The 24,970-nt window shown below is 55.3% G+C and overlaps 1 protein-coding gene across 2 annotated transcripts in view; it reads left to right on the forward strand.

Moving 5' to 3' along the window:
* TCERG1L (transcription elongation regulator 1 like) overlaps nt 1-24,970 on the forward strand; it is a 190,542-nt gene that overhangs the window by 162,530 nt on the left and 3,042 nt on the right. For both annotated transcript variants that reach the window (XM_079137440.1, XM_079137439.1), the window contains exons 9-11: nt 11,846-11,981; nt 20,204-20,293; nt 24,108-24,226. In XM_079137440.1, coding sequence (XP_078993566.1) covers nt 11,846-11,981; nt 20,204-20,293; nt 24,108-24,226 — 345 coding nt within the window. The remainder of the gene's footprint in view (nt 1-11,845; nt 11,982-20,203; nt 20,294-24,107; nt 24,227-24,970) is intronic.

Raw genomic sequence — 24,970 nt, forward strand, 5'->3', positions numbered from 1 at the left:
ATCTTCCCCTGGCATTGAGGAAACCATGGGTATTGTGTGATGATGGTCTTCTAGGGCTTCCACGCACGTCGCTGCAGGGACGCAGACGTCTCCCAGTGAGGAGGACACCTTACCACACACCTCTGTCCCAGACTGGGTATCCACCATGGTGTTCTTTCCATGACCCTCAGAGACATCATGACCACAAGAGGTCGTTTCCTCTTGCCTCCGTGGAAGATGATGTGTTTGGGGTATTTACGGTAAATAGTAGCCGATTCTAGTTGACCCAGGTGTTCCTTCTGTCGTAAAGACTGCTCAACTTGCACGAGGCAGGAAGAGATGGCTGGACCAAAGCAGCATGGAGCAGAGAGACTGGGTGCTGCCTGCGTGGGGTGAACCAGGATGAGAGGTCCCCTGAGGGCCGGAGAGGGAAGATAGTGTGGCGGAAGCAGACAGGTGGTCGAGACTCCTGGTGAGATGAGCCCATCTCCACCCAGGCAAGCGGGTCTTCGGTGGGTGAACGAGGACTAAGCACGCACCTAGCGGACGCTGCGGAATAGTGCCCAGCACATCAACAAGGGCAAATGGGTGCCCAATTAAGGAGCAGGGGTCACTGTGCCAATTTTTAAGTATTTCATTATGAACGCATTCAACCCAAAAGCTGGGGTGACACACTGACCTTTCACGCCTGCTTCTCAGCTCCAGCCACTCGGATGGCAGGTGCCGTCCACGTGTACCCCAAATCATCTTGAGACGAATTGCAGATATTGCATCAATCCACTCGTAATATTTCAGGATAATGACTAAACATAAGATTAAAAGCCGTAAGCCTGGTGGAAACCAGCGGTCCCTCAACGTTATCGAACGTGCCCCTGGCTCTCGGGTCCTTGGCGGCTTTGTTTCCTACGCGCCAAACCGTTTCCACGCCAGGCTCGGACTCACAGGCGTCTGCCCCTCCGCCCCAGTCACGTGTTCTCCATTGGTCCTGTAACCGGTTCTTGGCGCTGTGGACTTTCCCAGTTTGGACGCTCTTTGTGTCTGCGGTGCGCTTTGCCTACCTTGTTCTTCTGTCCCTGTGTTTTATTTATCTTTTGTAAGTGTGTGGATTCAGGTTTGGCTCTCGTTTTGGCAAGAACACTTGGCAGTGGCCTTGCGTTCTTCCATCCGGGCGTGTCGTGTCCTGGCCATCTGTCTCTTTGTGATGTGACAGGTGACGTGCTCTGATCCGTGATTTCCTCAGGGGCTGCTGACTGCTAACGTCTCAGTTCTCTGCTGTCTTTGGCACGTGTGAGCATGAATACTTCCACAGAGGGAAACTCCCCCAGACTGCTTGGTTTCCTCGGGCGGTGGCTTGGACAGACCCACAGGACAGAAGTTCAGCTCTCCCTGTACCATCCACTTCCAGAGCAGGGTACCGATTCCCCAGCATCCTGGGGAGGTGGCCGTCCACCGTGACTCCCGGACTCCCAGAGGGATGCGTTTAACCACGTCAGTCAGGATCTCTACAGCAAGATCGTCTGTCGTTTCTGAAGGACAGTGACTGATCATGTGCCGTTCTTCATGGTGGTTGGTCAATGCACAGGAAAAAGGCATCCCTGCCATGATACGAGCAGGACCTGCTGGGTGAACAAGCTGCTGCCCCTTGCTCTGCCTGGGGCCACTCCTCTCCAGGGGCCAACCCGGGCTGCCGGGCTCCTCCCTTCTGGGGCCCCGTCCTCTGCACCCTGGCCACCGTGCCATCTCGCCTTCTTGTTCCTTGCCCGCTCTCCTTCTTGTTCCTTGCCCGCTCTCCTGTCCAGGCACCATGGCGTTCACCCGCTCTGCTGCTCACTCTGCTTCATTTTTCTTCTTATTTTCCCCTTTTGTCCTACTTGTTTCCTGGATTTTCTCAGACCATTTTTTTCCTCCCAAATACTCATTTACACCAGTATTCTTTTTTCTCAGTGTTTCTGTTCGTATATGCTGTTATTTTATGGCATCCGTCATGTTTTTAAGAGTTAGCTCATTTCCAAGGAGTTCAATTTCTACCAGACTCGGTCATGCCTTTTGGCCTGAGGCTACTGCCCTGAGCACACCAAGGTGTCCCCTGGTCCTGCTATGCCCACAGTGGTGGTTTCTGGTGTTGGACTGTGGTCCTTTGGTTATCGTGAAGTGAAATGCTGAGAGGCAGGGACCTAGCAGGGTGCCCCTGGATTCTTGGCTCTGCAGACCCCAGAGTCTGGGATGATGGTGTTGCGTTTGGAGCTTGGTCTTCTCTGCTGCAAAACCTCGCCCTGCCTGACCCTGCCCTTCACTCTGTGGTCTCTGTTTAATTCGGGTTGTGCTCACCCCAGCTTCTCTGTAGAGCCGGTTTTTACCTGAAGGGAGCGCTCACAGGCCCAGGCCCACCCTTCATCCTCCCTGGGTCCACTGAGCTGCCCTACAGTTTGGATCCTGGAAGGCGCCCCTGCTCCAGCTGAGGTCCTTGATGAGCTGCTAGGTGGCTGAGGCCCCAGGGCTACCTCTGACCCAGGCGCTTCACCTACCACAGCACTGCAGGCGCCCTGCCCACAGGGCCTCAGGAGGTACCTCTCCAGCTCCCTGGGTGGTTGCCAGTGGCCGATGAGCCCTGGTTCTTGGGGACGCCTCCCTCCACCCCCATTTGTGCAAACATCATCCGAGGGCTTTTGTCTTAATTTTCTTAGGGCGCTGTCTACTTTAGTGTGTGGATCTGGGGACGTGAGACCCTTTCCCTCTGCCTCTGCTTTATTTAGTGCCATAGGTTTGTTTTTAAGTTTCAGAATTCCTGGAGCCCTGTGTCCTGAGAAGTACGTGACTGGGCTGATTTCGTTTCTGTAATAGTTCCTGAGAAGAACACCTGGGGACAGCAGCAGAGGCAGGAAAGTATGCTGGTGCTGCTGCTGCTGCTTTTATTTTAAGTGATCAGTCAGTGGCTGTCAGCCCCGCCCCAGGCGCTCGGGCCAGAGTCACCCCACTCTCCCTGGCCAAGGTTCTCTCGTGCTGCTGAGGGGTGCGGTGTTCCAAGCATGCTTCTGGAACCCTTGCAGAGGAGAGGTGCCACTGGCAGCCAGCCATGAGCCTGTGCTGTGGGTGGGTAGCCAGTCACAGGAGATAGCTCCCTGGAGCTACCACTCCGAGTTCCCAAGTGAGAAGCTGCAGGGGTCACAGGTGCAAAAATATGTTCCTGTGTGGGGCTGGAAGACCTCCCAACTCCTGGGCAAACCTTCCGGCTTTGGTCAGGCCAAGCCCTGAAGCAGAGCAGACACAGCGCCTGGCAGAGCCATGCTGTGAAGCAGGTGCCAGAGCCAGGGCCCACTGCCCAGCGAGCAAGAAAGCCAACCCCTTCTAGTGGCTCAGGGAGTCTGGGCTCAAGGGCCACCTGCCACCAGCAGCAAACACCTCCCATCAGGTGCTGCACTGCCGAGGGAGCCGGGCACCCTGAGAGCAGGACGAAGTGACAAAGCCTTCAAAGCCTTTGCTAGCCCGGCTGTCAGCATGGTGGAGAGCCCAGGACAGTGGTAGCTCCTGGTGCCATGGTGGGGCAGCTCCTCATTCTATGCCCTCTGCCTAGCATGGTTCCTGGCACACGTTAGCTTCCATAACCACGTGGGCAGCAAGGCAGAAGGGAGGGATCAAGATGACCAGTGACAAAGCACAGGGAGTCCTCTACCCATGGGGCCTACCTGGCCTGGCAGAGCTGAGGAGGGGCTTGGTGACCACTCAAAGCCACCTTGGCAAGTGTCTTCAGAGCCCGGGGACCATCTATGAAGGACCAGGGTTGAGATCAAGTGTCTTCAGGGCCCGGGGACCACCCATATCAAGGACCAGGGTTGAGATCAGGGCAGAACTACAGTGGATGAGGAGAGCAGGGCAGAAGTGGGTACGCAGGGATGGTGGACGTCCAGGAGTCAGTCAAGCAGGGTGGGCACGCTGTGAGACTGAGGCTAGGGGACAGGCACCTGGCTCCAGTCGAGGCTCAGCCCAGGCCTACTCCTCCAGGTCCCTGCTCAACTCGGTCTGCACACTGGGCAGACTTGCCTCTGAGTAAAGATGGGATGGCTATTCCTGCCAAGCTCACAGGTTCTCTTTGTACCACCCCTTCTTGGGGTCCCATGCCAAGGCCCCACAGCCAGGACTTTGTCCAAGGCCATGATCCATCCTGGGGATGCACCTGTCCTGATGCAGTCATTGGCTTTAAACCCCATCTGAGCAGTGCAGTGGGCAGAGCTGGACCCAGCATCTCTGACCAATGTGACAACCTATTTATAGCTGCTGGACACATGCTTTAGCACCACAGTGTTGAGCCTGAGAACCAGAGAACACAGATCCTTCAGAGTGAGTCACATCTGAAGCTCATTTTTTACAATACATGGTAGGATGTCTGAGGCCCCATGGCAAAAAGATTCATAGGAACTTTGATTCCTGTAGAATTTTGTATTATGTCTCACACCAGATATAACAGCAGAGTTACAGGATGGTGGTGTTTTGATGATAAATTCCCAGCCCTCTTTTCTAGAAGACACATTAAATCAAATAAAAGATGAGATGTCCTCCAGGTGAACAGAGGACTGGAGTCCAGCCTGGGAAGAGCTAATGTGGATGGTCAGAAGCCTCCAGGGACAATGAAGGTGAAGAATCAGCAGCAAAAGCATCAGCATCTCCACCACCACCACCATCACCATCATCACCAGCTTCATCAGGGTCATCATCCTCACCTGCATCACCACCCGCTGCGGAAAGCCGCTGCTGCTTGCTGACAGGCTGCTTCAAGCGGCTTGCACCGCTCTTATGAAAGACCGCAGCTTCTTTGCCCGGCGGCTCCAAGCGGCTCCACTTACGGAAAGCCGCTTCTCACGCTTTCGGCCCGACCAGTGGGACAGAAGACACGTACTCTTTAGGTTCATGAAGCAGCTTCCCGTTTATTCAGATAACACCCTCAATATATACGCAGTCTCAGGCATAAGCAATCGTAACCAGGTATGTCCATCCAATCCTGTTAAAGGTCAAGCAGTCGCTGGCTCGAGCACACATACAAGGTATATCTGTCCCCGTGCTAGGCAGTGAACTGGTTATCATGCAGCCAATTGTAAACGCGTTCTGCCTTTCTCCATGCATATTCAGAACGCCCTTTGCTCTCTGCCAGTCGCCATCTTCGGATGCACGTGGCGTAACCCTGGGCCCCGGTTCCGCCTGCCACAACCACCATCATCACCATCATCACCAGGGTCATCCTGCTCATCTCCATCATCATCACCACCACCACCATCACCATCATCACCACCTGCACCACCATCACCACTACCACCATCACTACCCTCATCACCAGGGTCATCATGCTCATCTCCATCATCACCACCATCACCACCATCACCATCATCACCAGGGTCATCATGCTGCCATCATCTCGCCACCTCCACCACAATCACCATGGTTTTCCTCCTCATCTCCATCCTCATCGGCATCACCACCACCATCATCACCACCTCCACCTCCACTGCCGTCGTCATTGCTATCTCCATGGCATCAGCATCACCGTCATCACCAGTACTATTCACAGGCCAGCCTTGTGCTAAGGACATTAGATGCAATACCTCAGTCCAGTGTGTTTGCCAGAAATTGCAAACAAGGATCAGGTGTTCTTATTTCATTTAATTATTACAAACAAGTCCTAAGTGGTAGGTCCTATTATTATTTCAACTTTACAGATGATAAATAAATGAACAGTCAGTGAATTGAGAAGCCTTGTCTAGGAACAGAGCATCTCAGTGGGAAGGTGCAGGTCTGTGTGACTGGGTGGTTCAGCCTTTCCATTAGTGCCCTGCATTCTGCCTCCTCGCCCATCCCTTCGGTGTAGCTCTGTCCTGTTGTTGGGACTCCATGGCGGTGGACACGGAAGGTGGGTGTGGGGAGGCTCATGCACGCATGGCACTCAGCCCTGAGGAGACCTGTCGGAGTCCACCGCTGTGCGAGACCTAGTTCTAGCCCTCAGCTCTGCATGGGGGAAGCACTGGCTATCAGAGAAGAGAACTCAGGAGTCACACGCTCAGAAGACGTACCATGTGTGGCACTAGTTACATGCTGGACAAATTCTGTAGTCACCACTCTGCAGTGCCAAGACAAAAACTGGGATGGGGCTGGGCTTGAGGACGGAGGCCCCTGGGCACTAGAGGAAGGAAGGCTGAAGGCCTGTTCTCTTTAGAAAGTGGGGCCTGGAGCTCAGCTGTGTCTAATGCATCTCCAAGGAAGTTCCAAGAAACGAATTCAACCACAAAGCTAATCCAACAAGCACTTGTCATGGCTTTTGGGCACCAAGGACCAAGTCTAGAGCTGTTGATGGACAACCAAACAAGGCTTCGTTGTCCTCAAGGATCTCGCCCTGTGTTACAGAAGGCAGATATGGAGAGACTCTTGAAGAGAAACCTGGAGCGTCACCCTGCTGCAGGAAGGCCACACTCTAGGAGCCCAGGAGGAGAAATGGCTCAGCCCCTGGAGTGGGTGCCACCTCCCAGGGAGACCGGCAGGTGGCCAGCTGGAAGCTGAGCCAGGACTTGTGGGTGGACAGGGGCCGGAAGAGTACCTGGAAGAGAGCGCCTCATGGCAAAGGCACAGAGCTGCCCCCGAGCAGGGGAGTCAGGAGGAGGGCATGAGGCCTGCTGTTCAAACGGGTGAGGATGAGGACAGGAAGGAGCTGTGGTCCCTCTGCCAGGGCTGTGTCTTGAGAACATGGATGAGGGGCCCCCGACTGGATGCACCTGGCCTGGACCCCTGGGTGCCCTGGCCTGTGACCACACAGGGGTGGAACACACTGGAAAGAGGCCCCAGGAGCTGCAGGCGAGCAGGGATGTGCAGCAGAGCAGCTGAGACTGCAGGCGAATCCAAGGAAACCCTGAGGCTGGGTGGCCACAGGATCAGGGGACATGACAGTGCCTCTTGGCCTGGGCTAGAAGTGCCTCGTCCTGCACTTCACACCCAGAAAAACCAGGGCTCCTGAATTCCAGCCCAGCACCTCCATGTGGACCACAGAAGATGCTCTGGAATGTCCCTAGTGGGTATCCAGCTCTCTTGCCTAACGAGGACAGAGCTGTCCTAGGTTGAATTGTGTCATCCCAGAATCTCTGGGCTGAAGCAGGGGAGGCAGGAAGGGCAAAATGAATGACCAGGACAGTAATAAGTCCCAGCTGGACTTCCACAGCTTGTAGTCTGATAACAGGACCCCAAAATACAGCCGTGTTGCTTCCTCAGAAGTCGAAGCACAAATCTGCCTCTTCCCCCACATCTGTGCCAATACCTATTTTTGCAAATTGGTGCAGCCACTCTGGAAAGCACTATGGAGATTCCTCAGAAAACTTGGAATGGACCCACCATTTGACCCAGTCTTCCCACTCCTCAGTGTATACCCAAAAGACTTAAAATTAGCACACTACAGTGACGCAGCCACATCAATTTTATAGTAGCTCGATTCACAATAGCTAGATCGTGGGACCAATCTAGATGCCCTTCGACAGATGAATGGATAAAGAAACTGGTAAATACACACAATAGAATATTATTCATTCATAAAGAAGAATAAAATTATGGCAGTTGCAGGAAAATGGATGGAATTGGAGACTATCTTGCTAAGTGAAATAAGCCAATCCCAAAACACCAAAGACCGAATGTTTTCTCTGATAAGCAGATGATGATACATAATGGCAGTGGGGGGTAAGAGAAGAATGGAGGAACTTTGGAGGGAAATGAGAGGAGGGAGGGGGCAGGGGCATGAAAGATGGGGGAATACGACAGACATCATTACCCTACGCACACATGTGATTGCATGATTGGCACAACCATAGAAACGAAAAGATGTACCCCATTAGTGTACAGTGAATTAAAATGCAGTCTGTAAAAAAAGAGAAAGAACAAAAGAAAAGGCACAGATGGGATGGCCGAGCACTGTCCTGCATGGACCTGTTCTGTGGAGGCCTCGCCCGGGCCGCACCAGCCTCTGCCCTTCCTTCACGCGATGCCCTTCTTGCCTTGGGCAGCAGGCTTTGGAACATGTCCATCTGGGAACATGGAGACTTGAAAGCCCATCAAGGAAACTCATGAGGAACTGTTTCACGTCCAGGAAATTGTGCCTGAAACATACCTGAGAAGACGTCCACACACCTCAGCTCAGGGTCTCGGCAGCAAGGAGCCTCACGCCCCAGGGCAGCTCAGGCCACCATGGTGGGACCGACCTGAGGCGTCTGTCTGGCCTTTCCTGCTGAGCACATCTATGAACAAGCTGGATGAAGATGCCGGAGGCTCACCCCAACTGTAAAGGACGGGAGGCAGGGCTGAGAGCTGGTGGCAGAACCAAGAGTGTAGACACTTGGGCAGGATGAAGTTACGGGGCCACGCTTTCGTCAGCGCTGAGGAGCAGCGGGTTTAGAACCTGCTGTCTGACCTGCATCCTACTGTGAAGAAGGTCCAGAGAGAGCCGTAGATAGCCAAGGTCGTTCTGCAAGTCGGCTTCCCACGAGGCCCAGGGCACTGTGGACCCGCCCGGCCCGTGAGGGACTCTGTGCAGAGCCGGCTCCTCCCGGGGCAGCGCTGTCTGCACAGACTGTGGTGTCACGGCCTCACCAGCCTCACTGTCGCAGAGTCGGCCTGAGGCAGCCTTTACTTCTCATGCCTCTGGGGCAACCCGCACGCCCTGGATTCCTGCAAAGCCTGCGAGTGGTGGTGCTGGCCGTCCCCAGAACCCCTGCACGGAACCCTGAGCGTGGGGACTTCAGCCCTGGCTCCCATGGTGGCTGTGTCTGATGTGGGGCACCACCATTCAGTCCAGGATGACGAGGCTGCCTCCCGGGAGCAGGCCGTCCCTGGTGTGGCCACCTCTTTCGTGCGCAGCACCGCATAGGTGGACACCTCAGGTGCGCAGAGAAAGCCAGGGGACAGAAGCTGCTGTTGTTGCTCAGGCCCTCGGGGTGGCTGGTAGGGGGCTGTCATCTCTTTGTCAGGGCCACCCTTCTGCCTCAGGATGGCTCTGCAGAGGAATCTGGAGGGAAGGAGGCCCGTCTGAGGGTTCTGGGGGACATCTGTGCTCAGTGGGTGTCGCAGAGCCAGAGGGAGAGCCACTCCGTGTGGGTGGGGACCGTCACCACAGCATCCACACTGCAGTCTGGGAAAGAAGGCAAGGAGCATGTGGCTCTAGAGTGAGGAGCCCCCAGGGGTGCGGCGCCCAGATATTGGGAGCACCTGCCACAGGGGAAAGGTCGGAACAGGCCAACTGGGGACCCAGAACCTTCCCCAAAGCAGTGGGTGACACCCTCACCGCCATTGCCGTGCTGCAGCCAGACCACCCCAGAGCCCGCCGTCCCCGCGGGCCCGTCAGGGAGCCGGTCCCGTGCTCGGCCGCCTCTCATCCTCCGTGAAGTTCGGGCCCACCAAGCTCAATATAAAGTCTCAGAACTTATTTTTGGCTAAAGGTGCAACAATCATTCAGTCCCAGGAACATCCAGAAACGTTCCGCTCACGTGCACTGGCCTCTGGCCTCTCCTACCCGAGCTGGTGGCCGCGCACCCTGGGGGTCCGGGGTTCTGCACAGACTGGTCTGTGGAATAAGCAATGCTGTGTGACCATTTTCATGCTCACGATGCTCCTCTTAATCTTACTTCAAGTTACAACAGTATGAGCCCCATTTCCACACTTCTATTTTTAACTAATGAAAATTTATTACAAAGAAATCCTAATTATACCGTTTGGAATGTAGTACGATCGCAAATGCTCTGGAAATTTCTTTTCCAAAATTCCATATCATTGCAGAAGCAACAAAGGATGTAAGTTCTCGTGAACGGTGGGTCTACAGATAAAATTCCCGTGGACCTGTGACCCTTTGGTCTCCCTTGGGTGCTCGCGTTAGTTTGACAGGACAGACCAGTAGTCAGTACGACAGCCCCTGTGGGTGGAGACCCCTTGCTGAACATTCTCAGCAAATACATTCTCTGAAAACCTGGGTCAGACAATGCCTGGCAAGAAGCACGCGTGGCAGGCTCGGGGCAGCCCGGACAGGCCTGGCCTGTCAGCTGGATGACCGCGTGTCCCTGCCCTGCACCCCAGGAGGAAGTGGTGCAGGTTCCACGTGACACCACCGTCTGGATGAGGCCCACTTGGGCCACCTGATCTCATGAGGGAACTTCCGGATGTCCACGTGACAGCCACATCTGACTGCAGACGTGCCCTGTCTTCCCAGGGCAGGCCTCCCATGGAGAGCACTGCACTAATGTCAGAGAAAACCCGAGCTAGACAGCAGTGCGCTCAGGGCCGCTGCCAGCCCTGAACAGGATTCCATTCCAAATCAGCAGGGACAGCAGGAAGTCACAGCCAAGAAGGAGGGTGGGGGCATGGACAGAAAACACCAAGAAGACGCGTCAGTGGTGAGTGGGGCTCTAGCTAAGTGGGAAAACAGGACTTTTGCTGAAAGCAGGACAGTGTTGGTACAGCCCCGGGGATGGTGGAAGATGAGGGACCTGAAGGACAGAAGAGACCAGATAGCATCGTGCAGAGATGCACATGGAAGCCCAGATTCCAGCACAGGAGCTGAGTCAGGTGTGGTCCAGGAGAGAAGCCTTGTCCCCAGCCCAGCGTCAGGGAGCCCAGACTGGTGTGGCCTGAGGGACTCGACATTCTAAGTCTCATCCTGAGACCAGGTTTGCCCACTTCCTCGGGACGCTCCCAGCTTACTGGAAGCACCAGCTTGCCCCGCCCAGTCCCCTCACGTCATTACCCCTGGCCAGCTCCACCCAGTGCAGCAGAGGAGGGCTGCAGAGTGGTGGCTGGCTGCTGGAGTGGTCCAGGGAGCCTCCACACCCGTAGCTTCCAACAGGGGCTGCTTGGGGCCTGGTCACAGACAGGTGTGCTGCAGGGTCAGGCTGGAGAGGGCCCTGCCAGGGTCAGAGTGGCCACATTGCGGTTGTGCTGGAGGCCAGTGTGGGCCGAGCCTCTGGGGAGGCCAGCGCAGGCTGCAGCCCCAAAGACTGGGATGGCAGCTGATCAGATGCCGCTCCCAGGCTGGGCCAGGTCGGGGAGGAGGGCAGCCAGCCTGAGAGGAACGGCTTCTCCCACTCAACAAGGTTTCCTGGAAGGAGGTTGGAGATGCTTCTAGAATAAGGCATGGAGCCATGAAGAGATCTGTCAAGGGCCAGTTACAAGGATGCAGGCGCCTGTGCTTATGCAGGGTGGGCGTCTCCCCTTCCTCCCAGGACGGGAGGTCCCTCCCACCCCGTGAGAGCCCCCGGGGAGCTGTGGTGAGCACCTGCCTCCAGCCTGGAGAGGCAGCCGGATCCCGGGCCCTGGCTGCAGCCACCCTCTCTGCTGGGGATGGAGACTTCTCCAGGGACCCAGCGTCCTGCTCCCTCCTTCCTCTTGGCCACTAAGTCCCCTTTAGGTTCCATCTCAGGGCAGTGACTTCTGGTCCAAAATCTATCCTTCACTCATTTGTCCAAAAAGGAGAAGGAGGCGGTGGTGAAGAAAGGCCCCTCGCCTCCTCGAGGCACCTGTGTGGTGACCCTGAGCCTCGGCCTCTGTCCTGCACAGGTGGCCCTCACGGACCCGAAGGGAGGGTCTCACCCACGGGCGCCCTTCGGCAGCTCCCGCAGTGCCACCAGCACACACCCAGCATCCTCTGACTGGTGCCGCCGGGCTTGTCCCCACCTCCCACCCACAGGCGGCAAAGCAGTTTGCACCCCAAGGGCAAAAATCTCTCGCTTACCTGTTGCCCGCATCAGGCTTTCGTTAAAGAGTTTTCCAAGATTCTTTGTTTCAGAGAATGTTTTTAAAGCTGCAGAGAAAACCAGGTGGGCCTCCCAGGGCGTGGGTGACTTTCTGCTCTTTACCCCTAAAGGACCGAAGACTGCCAGAGCCCCGCGCCTGAGGAGGCACAGCCAGAGGACAGAGGCACTGGGACGCCGCCCCCCCAGATTCTCCTGCCCCTGGAGGAGCGCGTGACCCACTTCCGAGACATGCTCCTGGAGAGAGGGGTAAGGAAATGCAGAGCGGGCTACAGGGCCTCAGCTCTGGGGGCTCCTCAGCGACGCAGCCAGGACATTCTCCTTGCTGAGCCTGTGATTGCGCAGAGTGACACTTGGGCTAAATTATTTGAGAATACTGGGGCAAACCAACATGGAAGAGGCACCTGCTTCTAGTCCTAAAGGAGAAGTGGGGAGGCCATGGGCGTGGGGCGTCCGCACGTGAAAGGTCTGGAGAGTCGGGCAGAGCAGTCCCCGTGGGAAGAGGGACCAGGAAGACGTAAGGAGGCTCCTGCCTGCGAGGGCATATTCCTGCTGTAGCCAGGCCAGGTCCTGGTTCCCCAACCGCAGGGATGTCCCCGGGGGATATCTTACCCACCAGGGACTCCCATGCCTTTGGATTAATGTGACTATTTGTGAATAAAATTAGAATATCCTAATTGTAGCTGATTTCTGAATCTCATTTTGAATGGAAGGGATATATTTGGATCTCTTTCCAACAACTTTTAATTTCTTGCTTTGGCTTTTGGGTATAAAATGAGCCAGATACAATATTGCAACCCAGTTGGATTTCCTTAGAAAATGAGGCTGAACACAGAAGGTAGTGACGGAACCTAAGAGTGAAGATAATTATAATGAACACTGTAATGGCCTTGTGAATTCAAAGCAAATTCCCTCTGCAGTCCACACAGCCCCAGGCTGTTTCCTGGCTGGGCCCTCCTCTGCAGGTGCAGCTGGAGCGGTGCAGGGCCCTGGGCCCTGGGAGGAGCAAGGGCAGAGCCGCTCTGGACCTCCTGGGACAGGCCAGTCTGAGCCACTGCCTCACGGGAGACCCGAAGAGCCCAGGCAGCTCCAGCCCTTCGGGATTCGGCAGGAAGAACACCTGCCACCCCTGCGCAGCAGCCCCTCTCCCATGGCATTGTGAACTCAGAGCTGTCCAGCTCTGTGTGCAGCCCGCACCTGAAGGGAAGGTGCAGGCCTTGGCCTCAGGAGCTAGGAGCAAGGGGCACAGCACAAGTGCCCTCCGTGACCCGTGGGTCTCAAAAGGGCTCCAGCAGCATCTCTACCACACAGATCTGCCTCGGGGCCCCTTCCCTGGGAGGCCCTCCCTCGGCTGCTGATGACCCCCCCATGGGGTCCCGTCCCTCTCACAGTACCGTCCCCTCATCAGGCCACGCTCCCGGAGGGTCAAGGAAACCCAGGGCCCAGCTCCAGGATTTCCCGGGGATTTCCTCCTTGTACTCTGGAGGCGGCTCCAGGCGGGGCTGGTGTCTCCCTCCTGCACCCCGGAACAGGCGCGGCGGTGCTCCCCAGCGAGTCCTGAGGGCGCGTCTCTGCCTTCTGCTGGGCTGCTGCTTGCTTCTGCTGCCTGCACTCCTGTGCCCACGAAGCAGCTGTCCCCAGGCACCACGCGAATGGAACACACTGCACCCTCTCCCCAGAGCTGTAGGTCCTGTGCCCTGCAGGCGACCGATGCTCCTGTGACCCCTCAGGACTGTTGCTGGCTATCAGGCCCACACAGTCCCCCACTGCAGGGACATTGCAGAAGTGTACCTGGCCCCTCCTTTCTGAGCTGACCTAGCCAGGCTGGCCCAAGAGCGTTACCTGGAAGGAGAAGTTTGTTCCATGGCACGTGCTGGCATTATGAACTGTTGAGAAACATGAGCAACACAATTCATTTCATTTTGTTGTCTAATGTCCCCTTCTCTCAATTTTGGAAACCAACAAGCCCGATTTACCAACAGAGTTTTACCCAGCCAGGGGCAGAGAGGCCAGAGGGCTGAGTTCACACAGGCTCTTGAATTTGCCCAAAGGGCTTTGCTGAGGGGTGTTACCATGGACACCTGCAGTGCGTTCTTGACCTATTGTGGGTAGGTGGCTCATATCAGCCTCTGATTCTGAGATTCTTAAATACAAATAGGCAGGAAGGAAAGGAAGCCACAACCCGTCTGTATTTACCTGAGAGAGGTGGGGAGGCCATGTCCTGTCCCCGGCCCGGGACCTTCAGGAGCCCACACTCACTCATGGAGAGAAAGACCCATCCAATTTACGGTCCAGGCCATAAAGCACCACCACCATTTACGATTTGGGACTTTATAAAATATGCCAGCAGATTTCCTAAATTGTTCCTGCTCATGAGAATTCGATAGCTGAATCTTGTAAGAGTTCTAGTTGCTTAAGGAATAGGCCTAAAAGGTCACTTTTTCATGGGCTGAGTGATTAATAAGACCTTTATTGCACTTGCTCAGTACTTCAGCTCAGAACCTCATGCACTGGCGGAATGATGATGGGGCCTGGCCTCGGGGGTTCTAGTGGATCACAAAAGGCAGAGTTTGAGCTCTTCCCTAGGCATCCTGGGAAGGGGCTCTGGTCACCTGCTCTTGCAGCAGGTCAGGGTCTTCCAGTGAGATAGTTGCTCTGTTTCTATTTTGCTACAAATCCCAGTGGAGCTTTCTCTTAAGGCTTGGGTCTACAAAGGGGCACATTTAACTGAGTAGCAAGTTCTAACTTGATCCTGTCAGTCCAGCTGAGTCCAGCAGGGACATTTCCCTGGGAATGTTTTCCTGGGCAGTGTCCTTGGGAAGTTGGAAGTTCCTATGCAGGAACCAAGGAGAGAAAGGTCCGAGGACCCTAAAACCTGACTCGGGTCTCAGAGTGCCCCAGGGCCCTCTCACATCCCTCTGTGAGTAGCCCATGGCCAGTTCCCAGCAGTAGGATCAGACTTGGAGACCCTGGGTGACCCTGGCCAGCTTGCATGAGAGCCCCTGGACTTGGACCCACATCATGTCGCAGTGAGGAAGAAATTCTCAGGCCGTGGCCCACACTGGCCTGGCCTAGTGCTCTCTACCTGCCCTGAGATGGCCTTCTGGCACAGGAGGTGGTGCCAGGCTGGTGCAGGCAGAGAGTGGCCCCTTTCCTGTGTCCCAGCTAACAGGGCAGGGTAGCTTTCCCTGGCAGTGGGAGGGACAGCCTGGCTCCCCTCTGTGCCCCATGGTTGGTCCTGTCTGGACCCTCCCTGCCCCAGGAACATGAGCACATGGCCACTCAGGGGCTGTGGCAGGCGCCAGGCCATGGCACCTGCTGGAGGGCTGGTCCTCGTCCTGGAAGCGGCGTGGCTGAGCTGTGCAGAGGCGGCTGTGAGTCCCGCCCAGTGCTGTGTGCTCTGGGCCTGAGTCTGGGCTGGACGCTCGTCTGACCAAGAGCCTGACCGGGCTCTTCCGAGCCTCACCGTGTTGCCGATGAGATGAGGCGTGTTACAAAGGTAGCCCATAGTGCACGAATCCCAGAGTGCGAACCCCAAAGGTACAATCGCATTTAATTAATAAACTGGTTATTTAGAAAAGATGCGATCCTGCAATGTGCACAACCAGAAAGACGAGAAGTTATACCCGCCTATGTATGAGTTATCAAAACGCATAAATCCATTCTATTGTCATGAATAACTAATTAGAACAAGTTTTTAAAAATTAAAAAAGAAAAATAGAAAAAAATTTAAGAAAAAGAAAACAAATCACCCAAGTCCCATCCTAAGTGGCAATTTTTACTATTATTAGTGGGGTCTGTTTTCCTTCAGACCTTTTATTTCTCTAAAATTAGATTTTTAGGGGCTGGAAACGTAGTTGGTGGCAGGACACTGGTCTTGCAATGCTCAAGGGCCTAGCACTGCAAAACAAATTAAGATAAAAATACAGTTTAAAAAGTCAAAAGCAGAGATTTGTTATCTTCCAGCGTAACCAAGACAGAACTGCCGGTGAGCACAGTAGAGCCAGCGGCTTGTTCAGCAGACAGCTTCCTGAGGTTGAGCCTAATTTATAAATGTAGATTACACTCTTCATTAGCACAAACTGAGAAAACACTTTGATGAAGGCGTACTGTTCTATTTATTGTCAGTTTAAAACTCCTGCATTTTAATTTATTCTGTTACTTCCCAATGTTGCTACTTCAGTGATACTTGCTGATCATATAGATAGGTAGTCTTGAGTGTGTGTGAGTGTGTGCATGCGTGTGTGGAATTTGTTTCCTTTGGGCTGTAAACATTTGATCTATGTTACCAAATTGTTTTGAGAAGGTTGTTTAAATTCAGCTTATTCTCCCACCAGCGATGTTTGAGAATCCCTGAGACTGTGTTTTGCCAGCACTGAATACTAAGGGTGTCAATATTTACTGCTCGTCGCTTTAGAAGTCCCGCTGTTCTTCCTTCCCTTCCTGTTTCCTCTGGGCTTCTGTGGCCTGCCTCCCTTTCTCAGTGGAGCCTGGACTCTGGCTGTTAGTGTGACACCTCACTGGTAGCAGTTGTGCCAGCTCTAATGACCCAGCTGTCCCTTTGGGGACCTGTGACCTACCCACTGCAACTTCTGGATGGAATTGTACCTGTCCCTACTGCGAAAGTAATCCTCAAAAGCAAATGAAATCAGCTAAGAATGTCATGGAATAACTGAAATTTCAGGAAAAAAATGCTGAAATCGGTAAAATTTGGCAGTTCCTGTCCCCGCCCCCTCTGCTCACTTCTGCTCTTACCTGTAGTTCCCCTGGGCTCATGGGACTTTCTGCATGCTGATCACTCATCTCCAGGGGCACCTGTACCCAAGAAGGGATGGGAGTTGGTAGGTAGGACCTAGCTCATCCTCGGTTAGACAGGACTCTGTTGATTGGGGCATGTTCTCTATGGGTCGCCCACCTAGCTGGTGGTCCACTCAGGCCACCTGCTCCTCTATGCAGGGCTGCTCTTGGCAGAGCCGGGGCAGTGACCAGGGGCCCATCTTCCAGGATAAAGCCAGGCCTGACCCCTTGCACCAAGCCTGGTCGGTCCCTTTATCCTGGTATAGTCACCTTTAATCATCAGGACCCCGGAGTCAGAAAGAGAATAGCATAGCACATAGCACTGTGCTCCAGGAAATGGGCTGCTGAATCCTGGCATTGAAAGGAGCAAGGCCCATTTCCCACTCTGAGCCTGCAGTGGAGCCCAGGGGTGGGCTTCAATGCTGGAAAGACATGGAGCAGGTCCCCTCCTCAGGGGACCCCAGCCTCAACCCCCAGGTGCCTGGAAGCAGAGGCTGAGGGCTCAGGCCAAGGGAGAGTGGGGAACCCACTTCTGTGTGGTGGGTGACACTTCCACCTGCCCCAGGGGTCTCGGGGACACTCCAGAACCCCCGCCCGCCCTCTGGGAGGAAGGGCTACTGCATCCCTGAGCACAGTGGCCAATTTCCCTGATACCAGGGATACAAGAAGGGACAGGAGAGACAGGTGGTAGGAAAGGCAAGAAGGCCCAGCCATTGGCATGAGCTGGGCAGAGGCAGGAGGGAGGGGTCCAGTCAGTGACCAGGGCCCGGGCTCTCTTGGCAGCTGCAAGAACAGGTTGAGAAGTCCCACCATCTGCGTTTCTTTTCCTCGTGTTTTTAACGTGTCACAAATGCTGTCACGTGGGAGCCTCTCTCCTCTCTGCGCCTCGTAGACTCTGAAGGCAGCAATGTCAACGCCCCCGAACCGTCCCCACTGGGGTGCGGGCTGAGGGAAACAGCCAGCCCTGGAAGGGCCAGAGCCTGGACCGGAGAGTCAGGTTGCTCCTTCCGCAGGATATTCACACCTGGACAAGGAAGCACGACCTTGACTTTGACCAAGAGTTGAGATCCGGGGTTACTGTCGCCAGTTTAACATGCCAAGGAAGGGAGGGGTAGACGCAAGCTGCTGTGTGTCAAGTTTGGTGAGAGTCTCTGTCTGAAGTGAGGGGCCTGTGTCTGAGATGGAAACCCCTGTGGAGACCCTCTGCTCCTGTGTGACCTGGCTGGAAAGCAGCTGCTCTCCCTGGACACCCAGGAGGGCCCGTGCAGACAGACAGGTGGATGGCACGTGCATTTATACATGCACAGGAATGACTGTCCCCAGGTACTGGCCTCAGGTGGGAGCCAGGTGCCCCGATGACAGCACGCGGGGCTGGGCTGTCCCTGCCGGGATCTGCTCGGCTGGAGATCCACCCTCCAACACGCGACCCGCGACTCCCACCCTCTCCTCTGACTGTTAGACTCGCTGGCCTTTGTTGGTCCAAGATTGAAACAGACTGGAAAGAGCTTCTGGTTTTTTTTTTTTTTTTTTTTTTTTTTTGCGGTGCTGGGGATTGAACCCAGGGCCTTGTGCTTGCGAGACCAGCACTCTACCAACTGAGCTATATCCCCAGCCCTGGAAAGAGCTTCTGTAGGTGAGGAGATTAAAAAGTCGCACGCTTGCCCTGGAGGGCTGCTCCCCTGTCGCGGCCTGACCGCACTGTCACCCCGAGATGACTGGCACGGGCGCTGACAGGACTTCTGTCTCCACGCGTTTTAGCCACCTCTGAGTCCTCCCGACCACTTTACTAAATGGAATTCATGTGTCTTGAAGCTGAATTGTCCCCAGGAGCAACGCAAAATCCTTTTACCTCTTTCTGGAAAGGCCTTGGTGGAGCTGGATTGAAGCCAGAGCAGTTTCCCCTGGCTGTTTTGTACAGGGTCACCACCCGAGTGAGGTCTCTTTATGCAGGAAACCTCGGTCACCTTCCAGTGGGTGTGGCAGAGGCTCAACCGTCCCCAGTGGGGGTGCCAGGTGGCCAGGGCTCTGTGAGGGCTCAGGGCAACGTGGGGAGAGTCTCACGATTGCTGGCACCCTGACCGCCTCTGCACGCCGCTGGGAACACCTGCCCAGGGTCCTGAGCTCCAGGCCCGGGAGCTGCAGGCCAGCGCGCTCCACGCCAGCCGCCTCCGAGGTCTGGTAGATCCCTCATCCGCCTTCTCCTGCACCAGGCTTCCTGATATCCGGGGGCCTTGAAGCGTGTTCTCTGAATTCTCAGCACCCAGCATGGGACTGAGGCAGAGTTTATATTAAGCCGAGGTTTTTGAACAAATGAATTGTTTTTAAATGGCTTAAGCAAGTGTTTCCTTGCTTTGTCAGCTGAGTCCCGTAGCAGCAAACCCACCTGGATGTGGTTCCTCTCACACCTCTCTGAGAAAAAGGAGCCAAGGCTTCCTGCAGGAATGACTGGTTTGGGGCTCAGGCAGGGTCCATTCCAGCTGAGCCCGGAGCTCTGTGCAGAGCTGGAGAGCTTGGGGGGCTGGCAAAGCAGGGTCAGGCGCACACGTCAGCTAGGTAGGCACCCACAGAGGACTCCCATGGCTGATGCTGTATGTAGCAGAGCTGGATCGAGGCAGCAGGAGCTACACATCCACGTGCCCTCGTGAGGCAAAGAAACAGCTGCATGAAGGAGTGAACACGGAAGAATCCAAGTTACTATGTAACCTCTGCCCTCAGCAGAGCTTGCCCAGTGTGGACTGACTGTCCATCGCAGTCCGTGGTGTGGAATGGAAAGGGCAGGTAACCTGGCGGTGGAGACATGGACACCCCTCAGTCAGGTGATTGGGTCCAGGCACCAGTGCTGAGTGCCAGGCATGGCGGGGACCCCTGATATCATGCACTGAAGTGGCACACCAGCTCTGTGGTCTTCCTCCCAAACCCGTAACCTGGGACGGTTCCCGCCCAGGGGTTCCCGCCCAGGGGATCCCGCAGCACACCTGACCCGCCCTCCAAACAGCAGGTCATCAAAACCCAGGAGAGTCTGAGAAACGGATCTGGTGTGCAGGAGCCTAAGGAGACCTGAGACTGACTGTCCTGAGTCCTGAGCAGGAGAGAAGAGGAGGTGCGACCGGAGGGTCTGCACGAGGAGCTGGACTTTGTCAACAACGGTGGTCCTGACCCAGTGACAACTCCAGACCTGGGAGCGGGGCACGTGGGAGCCCCCTGCCAGCGTCCAGCAAATTTTCAGTAATGCCAAAGCTACCACAAAATGAAATCCTTTGCCTTAAACAATAACCCGCCTAAAAGATGCTTGATGTTCATTTAAATACCAGCTGACGTTCTGCCAGCCCAGCCTTCTTGCAAGGCATCACCCTGTGGTGACCTGTGGGTTCTGAGAAATGTCCTCTCTGTTCTCGAGACGGGGCTGCAGGACTCCCTCCACATAGACCAGGGCCTGCACACCGGGGCTCAGCCCTGGAGACTCCTGAGGAAGGAACGGTGTCACCAGTCTAGAAATTAAGTTCCCTAGTGTTCTGAGTATTGGTTTTCTTGGAATGTTCTCACTTCCCTACAACGCAGTGTCACTGAGTCTGCTGCGCTTTGACGCTGCATTCTTTTTAACCCTTGGTCACTTCAGCGCGACTCCAGCTCCGTATCTGATGCTAATACCAACTCCATTGAATCTCTCTCTCCAGGTGTCAGCGTTTTCTACTTGGGAGAAAGAATTGCACAAAATTGTGTTTGACCCACGCTATCTCCTGCTAAACTCTGAGGAGCGGAAGCAGGTAAGGCCGCGTCAAGCAGGAAGACAACTGCAGACACAGAGCTAAAATGACTGCCTGGACAGCTGCCTGCTGGTTTGGCTTTGCAGGTGGGGAGGGAGAGCCTGTGGTGAGGGCTGGAGCTCCCAGCTTCTGAACAGGGGTTGGAGGGGCAGGGCAGGGCTGTCTGGGAATCGTCCTTACCTGACCATCTGGACATGACCCATAGGAAGTACCCATATTCAAAGGTAAAAATGCAGATTTTGGAGAGCATCAACCATATTCCAGTGACTGCACTCAACGTGCTAAAGTCACCAAGCACGGAAGGTGAGTCGTATGAGGGTGACCAGGCGAGGTCCAGGGCCCACTTCTAGAATACGCCGTGGACAGCTGCTCTAGGAAGCGGGTCCCAGGAGAGGAGCCCGGAAGCTCTTTCAAAGACAGACTGGCCAGGGCTCTTCCCTGGCTTGTTTGTGGATGAGGTCACTGAGCCATCCGCCTCCAGGCTCACCAGGAAGATGGAGGGGCCAGCTGCAAAGAGTGGGGTGTGTCCTAACCAGGGAGAGGCTCGGGGGTCCAGGAGCAGGCCTGAGAAGGTCCTGGTGCCTGCTGAACGGCCCAGCTTTCTGTATCTTCTGTTCCTGTCCCGACCTGACAGCTTGCGTGAGGCCACGTCTTCCCTCCTGGCCTGGGCAGTGGGCCACTGAGACCCACGGCTGGCTGCAGAGGAGCCTCGGGGTCATCCTGGAGAAGACAGTCCCTTGCCACAGCCCACAGGGTCTCCTCTGGTGCTCTCAGACGGCAGTCTGGTCAAGACCCAGGGGAGGAGTGGGGAGACTGCCGTTCCATTTTCAGTCCCGTCACCTGCTCGTGAGGTCCCAGTGAGCAGACGCCGGAGATGGTGGAGCAGCCAGGCAGCGTCTCGGCACACTCCCGCCCTCTGGAGCCACCAGTCCCACAGTGGGCACGGGCGGCTCTGGGAGTGGGCGGCTCCTGGAGAGCCACAGGCCTTTCAGGAACTGGGAACAGATGACCTTTTAGCAGAGGTTCAATTTTGAGAAAGAAGCCCGTTCCAGTACTCGAGAGGTGCTGGGCCTGGCTCTGAGTAACGCTGCTGCCGTGAGCGGAGTTGGGATCGCGTGTATTGGAGTTCCACACTGACTCCCTCTCAGCCCTTCACTGCGTTGAGATGGGAGGCTCACAGAGGAGGGAGCCTGCGTTCGTGTGGCAGCCATGCCCACGCCTGGGGCGGCCACTGAGGCCTGCGGTCACTGCCTGGCGGCTTGCAGGCGCTGCTGTCTGCTGCTGTCAGCTCCCCTTGCTCTAAGTCACAGGTGTGTCTAGAGACCACCAGTCCCTCTAGTGGAATTTGAAGAAGGAAGGCCATCCCCACTCCTGAGAGGAAAGGCCTATGGAGAGGAGGCCTCTGAAGCAATTCCAGCTTGACGCTCAAGCCGTGTCTCCTAAAGGCCTGGAAGGCAAGGGCCCGGCTGCCGGCAGGTGGAGCAGCGTCAGGAGCAGGGTCAGAGCAGGGTCAGGAGCAGGGCCGCCATCTGCCCTCCAGACTCTGGAGATGCAGCCCTCCTGCATGACAGGCAGGGAGCAGGGAGGCTGTTCTTGGGCGGCCTAGTCGGGGTGTGGGGCAGGCCTGTGGCTACCTGTGCCTACCTGTGCCTACCTGTGCCTGGCTGGTGGGGAGCCCCGCCCTTGTCCACGGCCTGCAGACAGATCCAACGGGAATGCTGGCTCACACCTAGAGTCGTCTTTAGGGGAGAGCCTTCTAATGTACATGCAGGGCCTCCCAGAGGAGCTGTGGGCCCCTCCTAACATCCCACCACAAGGGCCTAGAAGGCCCAACGGAGAGAAGGAAGCCACTAGCAGACAGATGCTCTATAGCCACCAGGGCATGGCAGCCCAAGGGCTGCCACTGTGCCAGCAAGGAAGCTCGGCAGCTTGTATGAGCCAGGCACCGAGCTGGACTGTAAAAAGAAGCAGTGTTTGGGCCTCGTTCAGAAAGCACAGATTGACAATAAATAGTGCAAGCGTCAAGCACAGAATGTGCTGGGGGCCTACGTACCCACTACCTCCATGGGGAGGCCAAGGCTTCGGGCGGACCTCACCACCCTCCCTCCAGCAGGGGCTGTGGAGGAGAGAAAGAAAGCCCAAATAGAGAGCGGGGCCAGGGAGTGCCAATCAGGCCTGTTTCCATGGAAACGAGTAGTGTTCCACTTGTTCTCCGCAGAGCTCACAGTAACGAGATAATGGCCAATGTTATCTCTTTTAAAAAGTCATGCCCCACTTTGGATAAAACTGGTGTGATTTGTTAGGAGGAAGAAATCCTGCTACATTAAATTATAGCAGCATAAATAAAGCAACTGAGAAAAGGGAGAGACAAGAGAGAAAAGTTTGATTGGATGGATAAATGGTTCCAGGCAGAGAGAGGTGCAGGTGTTTTGTGGGGGCTCTGACCCCACAGCCGGCCAGCCTTTCTACCCAGATTTAAAATTAATAGAGCAAACTCCGGCCAACGATGGAGCCACATGCTTTTATCTGGATGATAACCCTGCCTTCACCTCTTTTATTAGTTTGCATCAGAAGGTGATTGGACACCATACCTTATTATTTGGCTTGAAGTAGAATTAGCCAGTCAGATTCTTACTTGATATATAGACACCGGCTCTAAGTTTAAGCCACATGCGTGGACGTTTCCCTTGGCTGCTGTGACCTCAGGAGGTAGGTAACATTTTGTACTTAAATCCCATCAGGGTTTGCCATTAAAGGTGGATCTGAACCAGTACGACAGGGTGGAAGAGAGCCAGGCCAACTCACCCGCTGGTTCAGCTCCACTCACAGCAGGGCCGCAGGACCAGCAGCAGGGCAGGCCCTGGGGTCCGACCCCCGGCCTGCACGGCTGGTACAGATGTGCTGGTTATCAGCCTTGAAGGACTGTGTGGTTTTTTACTGATGTTTTATTTATATTTGCATAAATAAATAAATTGCCTCTGGGTTTTTTTATATTCTTGAGATTTTGATATCATTAGGAATGAAATGACTTTGTCCCCTCCCTGCCAACTTTGTAGTCTGTGACACTTTTCTGCTGTTAGCACAGTGAGTGGCCTTATTTAAAAGGAGGAGGCATCTATGGACATGGCAGAGGGGTTTCATCACTTCATGTGGCTCCCGGTTTCTGAGAGAAAGTACCTGCCGTCTTGAGTGGATTTGCCTGCAGACAGGATGGGCAGGGTTTCCTTGGTCAGCATCTGACCACCTTCCTGGCCCAGCAGGGGTCTGGGCAAGTGCAGTCAGGCCTCCCTGTGCTCATCTCCACACGGGGCCAGCCCAGCCTGGGTGCCCCTGCCCGCCTCAGCAGGGAGTGCTGGTCCACATGGCCTCCTCATGCCGGCAGCCCCCTGCAGGAGTGGGCTTCTCAGAGACTGGAGGCTGGGCTTCAGAGGGCGTCAATGTCCTCTCTGTTCACAAGATAATGTCATCTTTGGAGAGTCAAGGATCAGCAACCTTGTCTTAGAAGGTGACTACAGATGCTCGGTGTCCCCTGTGTCACGGGTGCCCGTCAGTGCCCGTCAGTGAGGGGAAGGTTGACAGGCCTACTCCAGAGACGCACGCTGAGGTCTTCGGAGAGGGCCACGAGCGGCTCCTGGGACCCTGCTGCAGGCCCAGCAGTGTGACCCAGAGGTGGGCATGTGTGGGGAGAAGCGCCCCCAGGTGGGAGCGCGCCTGCAGAGTGGCTCTCAGGCCCAGCCGCGAGGAGGGGGTGGCCTGCCCGGGGGCTCCGTTGCTCATGTGCAATTCCATGATGCTTTTGCATGTGTGTTTCAAGATATTTGAACAGTTTGTCAAGACAAGAATAAAAGAAGAATACAAGGAAAAGAAAAGCAAATTGCTGCTGGCCAAAGAAGAGTTCAAAAAACTCCTGGAGGAATCTAAAGTGTCGCCCAGGTAGGCGGGAACGGCTCACGGTGTCTTCCGGGGCTGGGAGCGGGTAAGGATCACAGGAGGACCTCAGACTCTGCTTGTCCAGCCCCGTGACCTAACCCTCCGGGACCCTGACAGTGCTGACTTTAAAGGCCTGTGGGGAGGAGCTGACTCCTGCCAGGTCATGGTGTGGCCCTCCAGGCCTGTCAGCCTGTGTTCACCAGCTGTGTCCTCCCCACACATAGAAAGCCCAAGACCTGGGCTACCCACTGGCAGGGAGTCTTGAGACCCAGGTGACAGTGCCGAGCAGCCCCCACGCCAAGCCCCCCATCCATTCTGACCACTCAGCAGAGCCCATGTGAGGGTCAGCTGAAGACCAGCAGGGCAAGTGACCTGTGGGGACTTGGTCACCAAGGCTGCCTAAAATATAAGTAGGCAAAGAAACCCTCAGGAGAGTGGGTGACAGCACGGGGAAGCAGTCAGCTCGGTTCTTTAAAGGCGCCGAAGCAACTCGTCTTTCAGAAGTGAGCCGGGCCCCTTTCAGAACCAGAGAACAGGGCGCTTAAGTACAAAGACTCGATTCCAATGCGTTTTTATTTTAGATTGGCAGACGTCGATTGGTACTTGAGATGTAGGCTCCCACGTTTGGGGTGGGGTCCACGGGGACAATAGCTGGGTGACTTGGGTCAGTGTTGCCTACACAGCCACATAAAATGCCTCCCCCTGCGCAGGGCAGACGCCTTCCAACAGGGAGGTGGGCCAGCACGG

The sequence above is a fragment of the Sciurus vulgaris genome (genome assembly GCF_902686455.1).
Source record: "Sciurus vulgaris genome assembly, chromosome: 4".
NCBI lineage: Eukaryota > Metazoa > Chordata > Mammalia > Rodentia > Sciuridae > Sciurus > Sciurus vulgaris.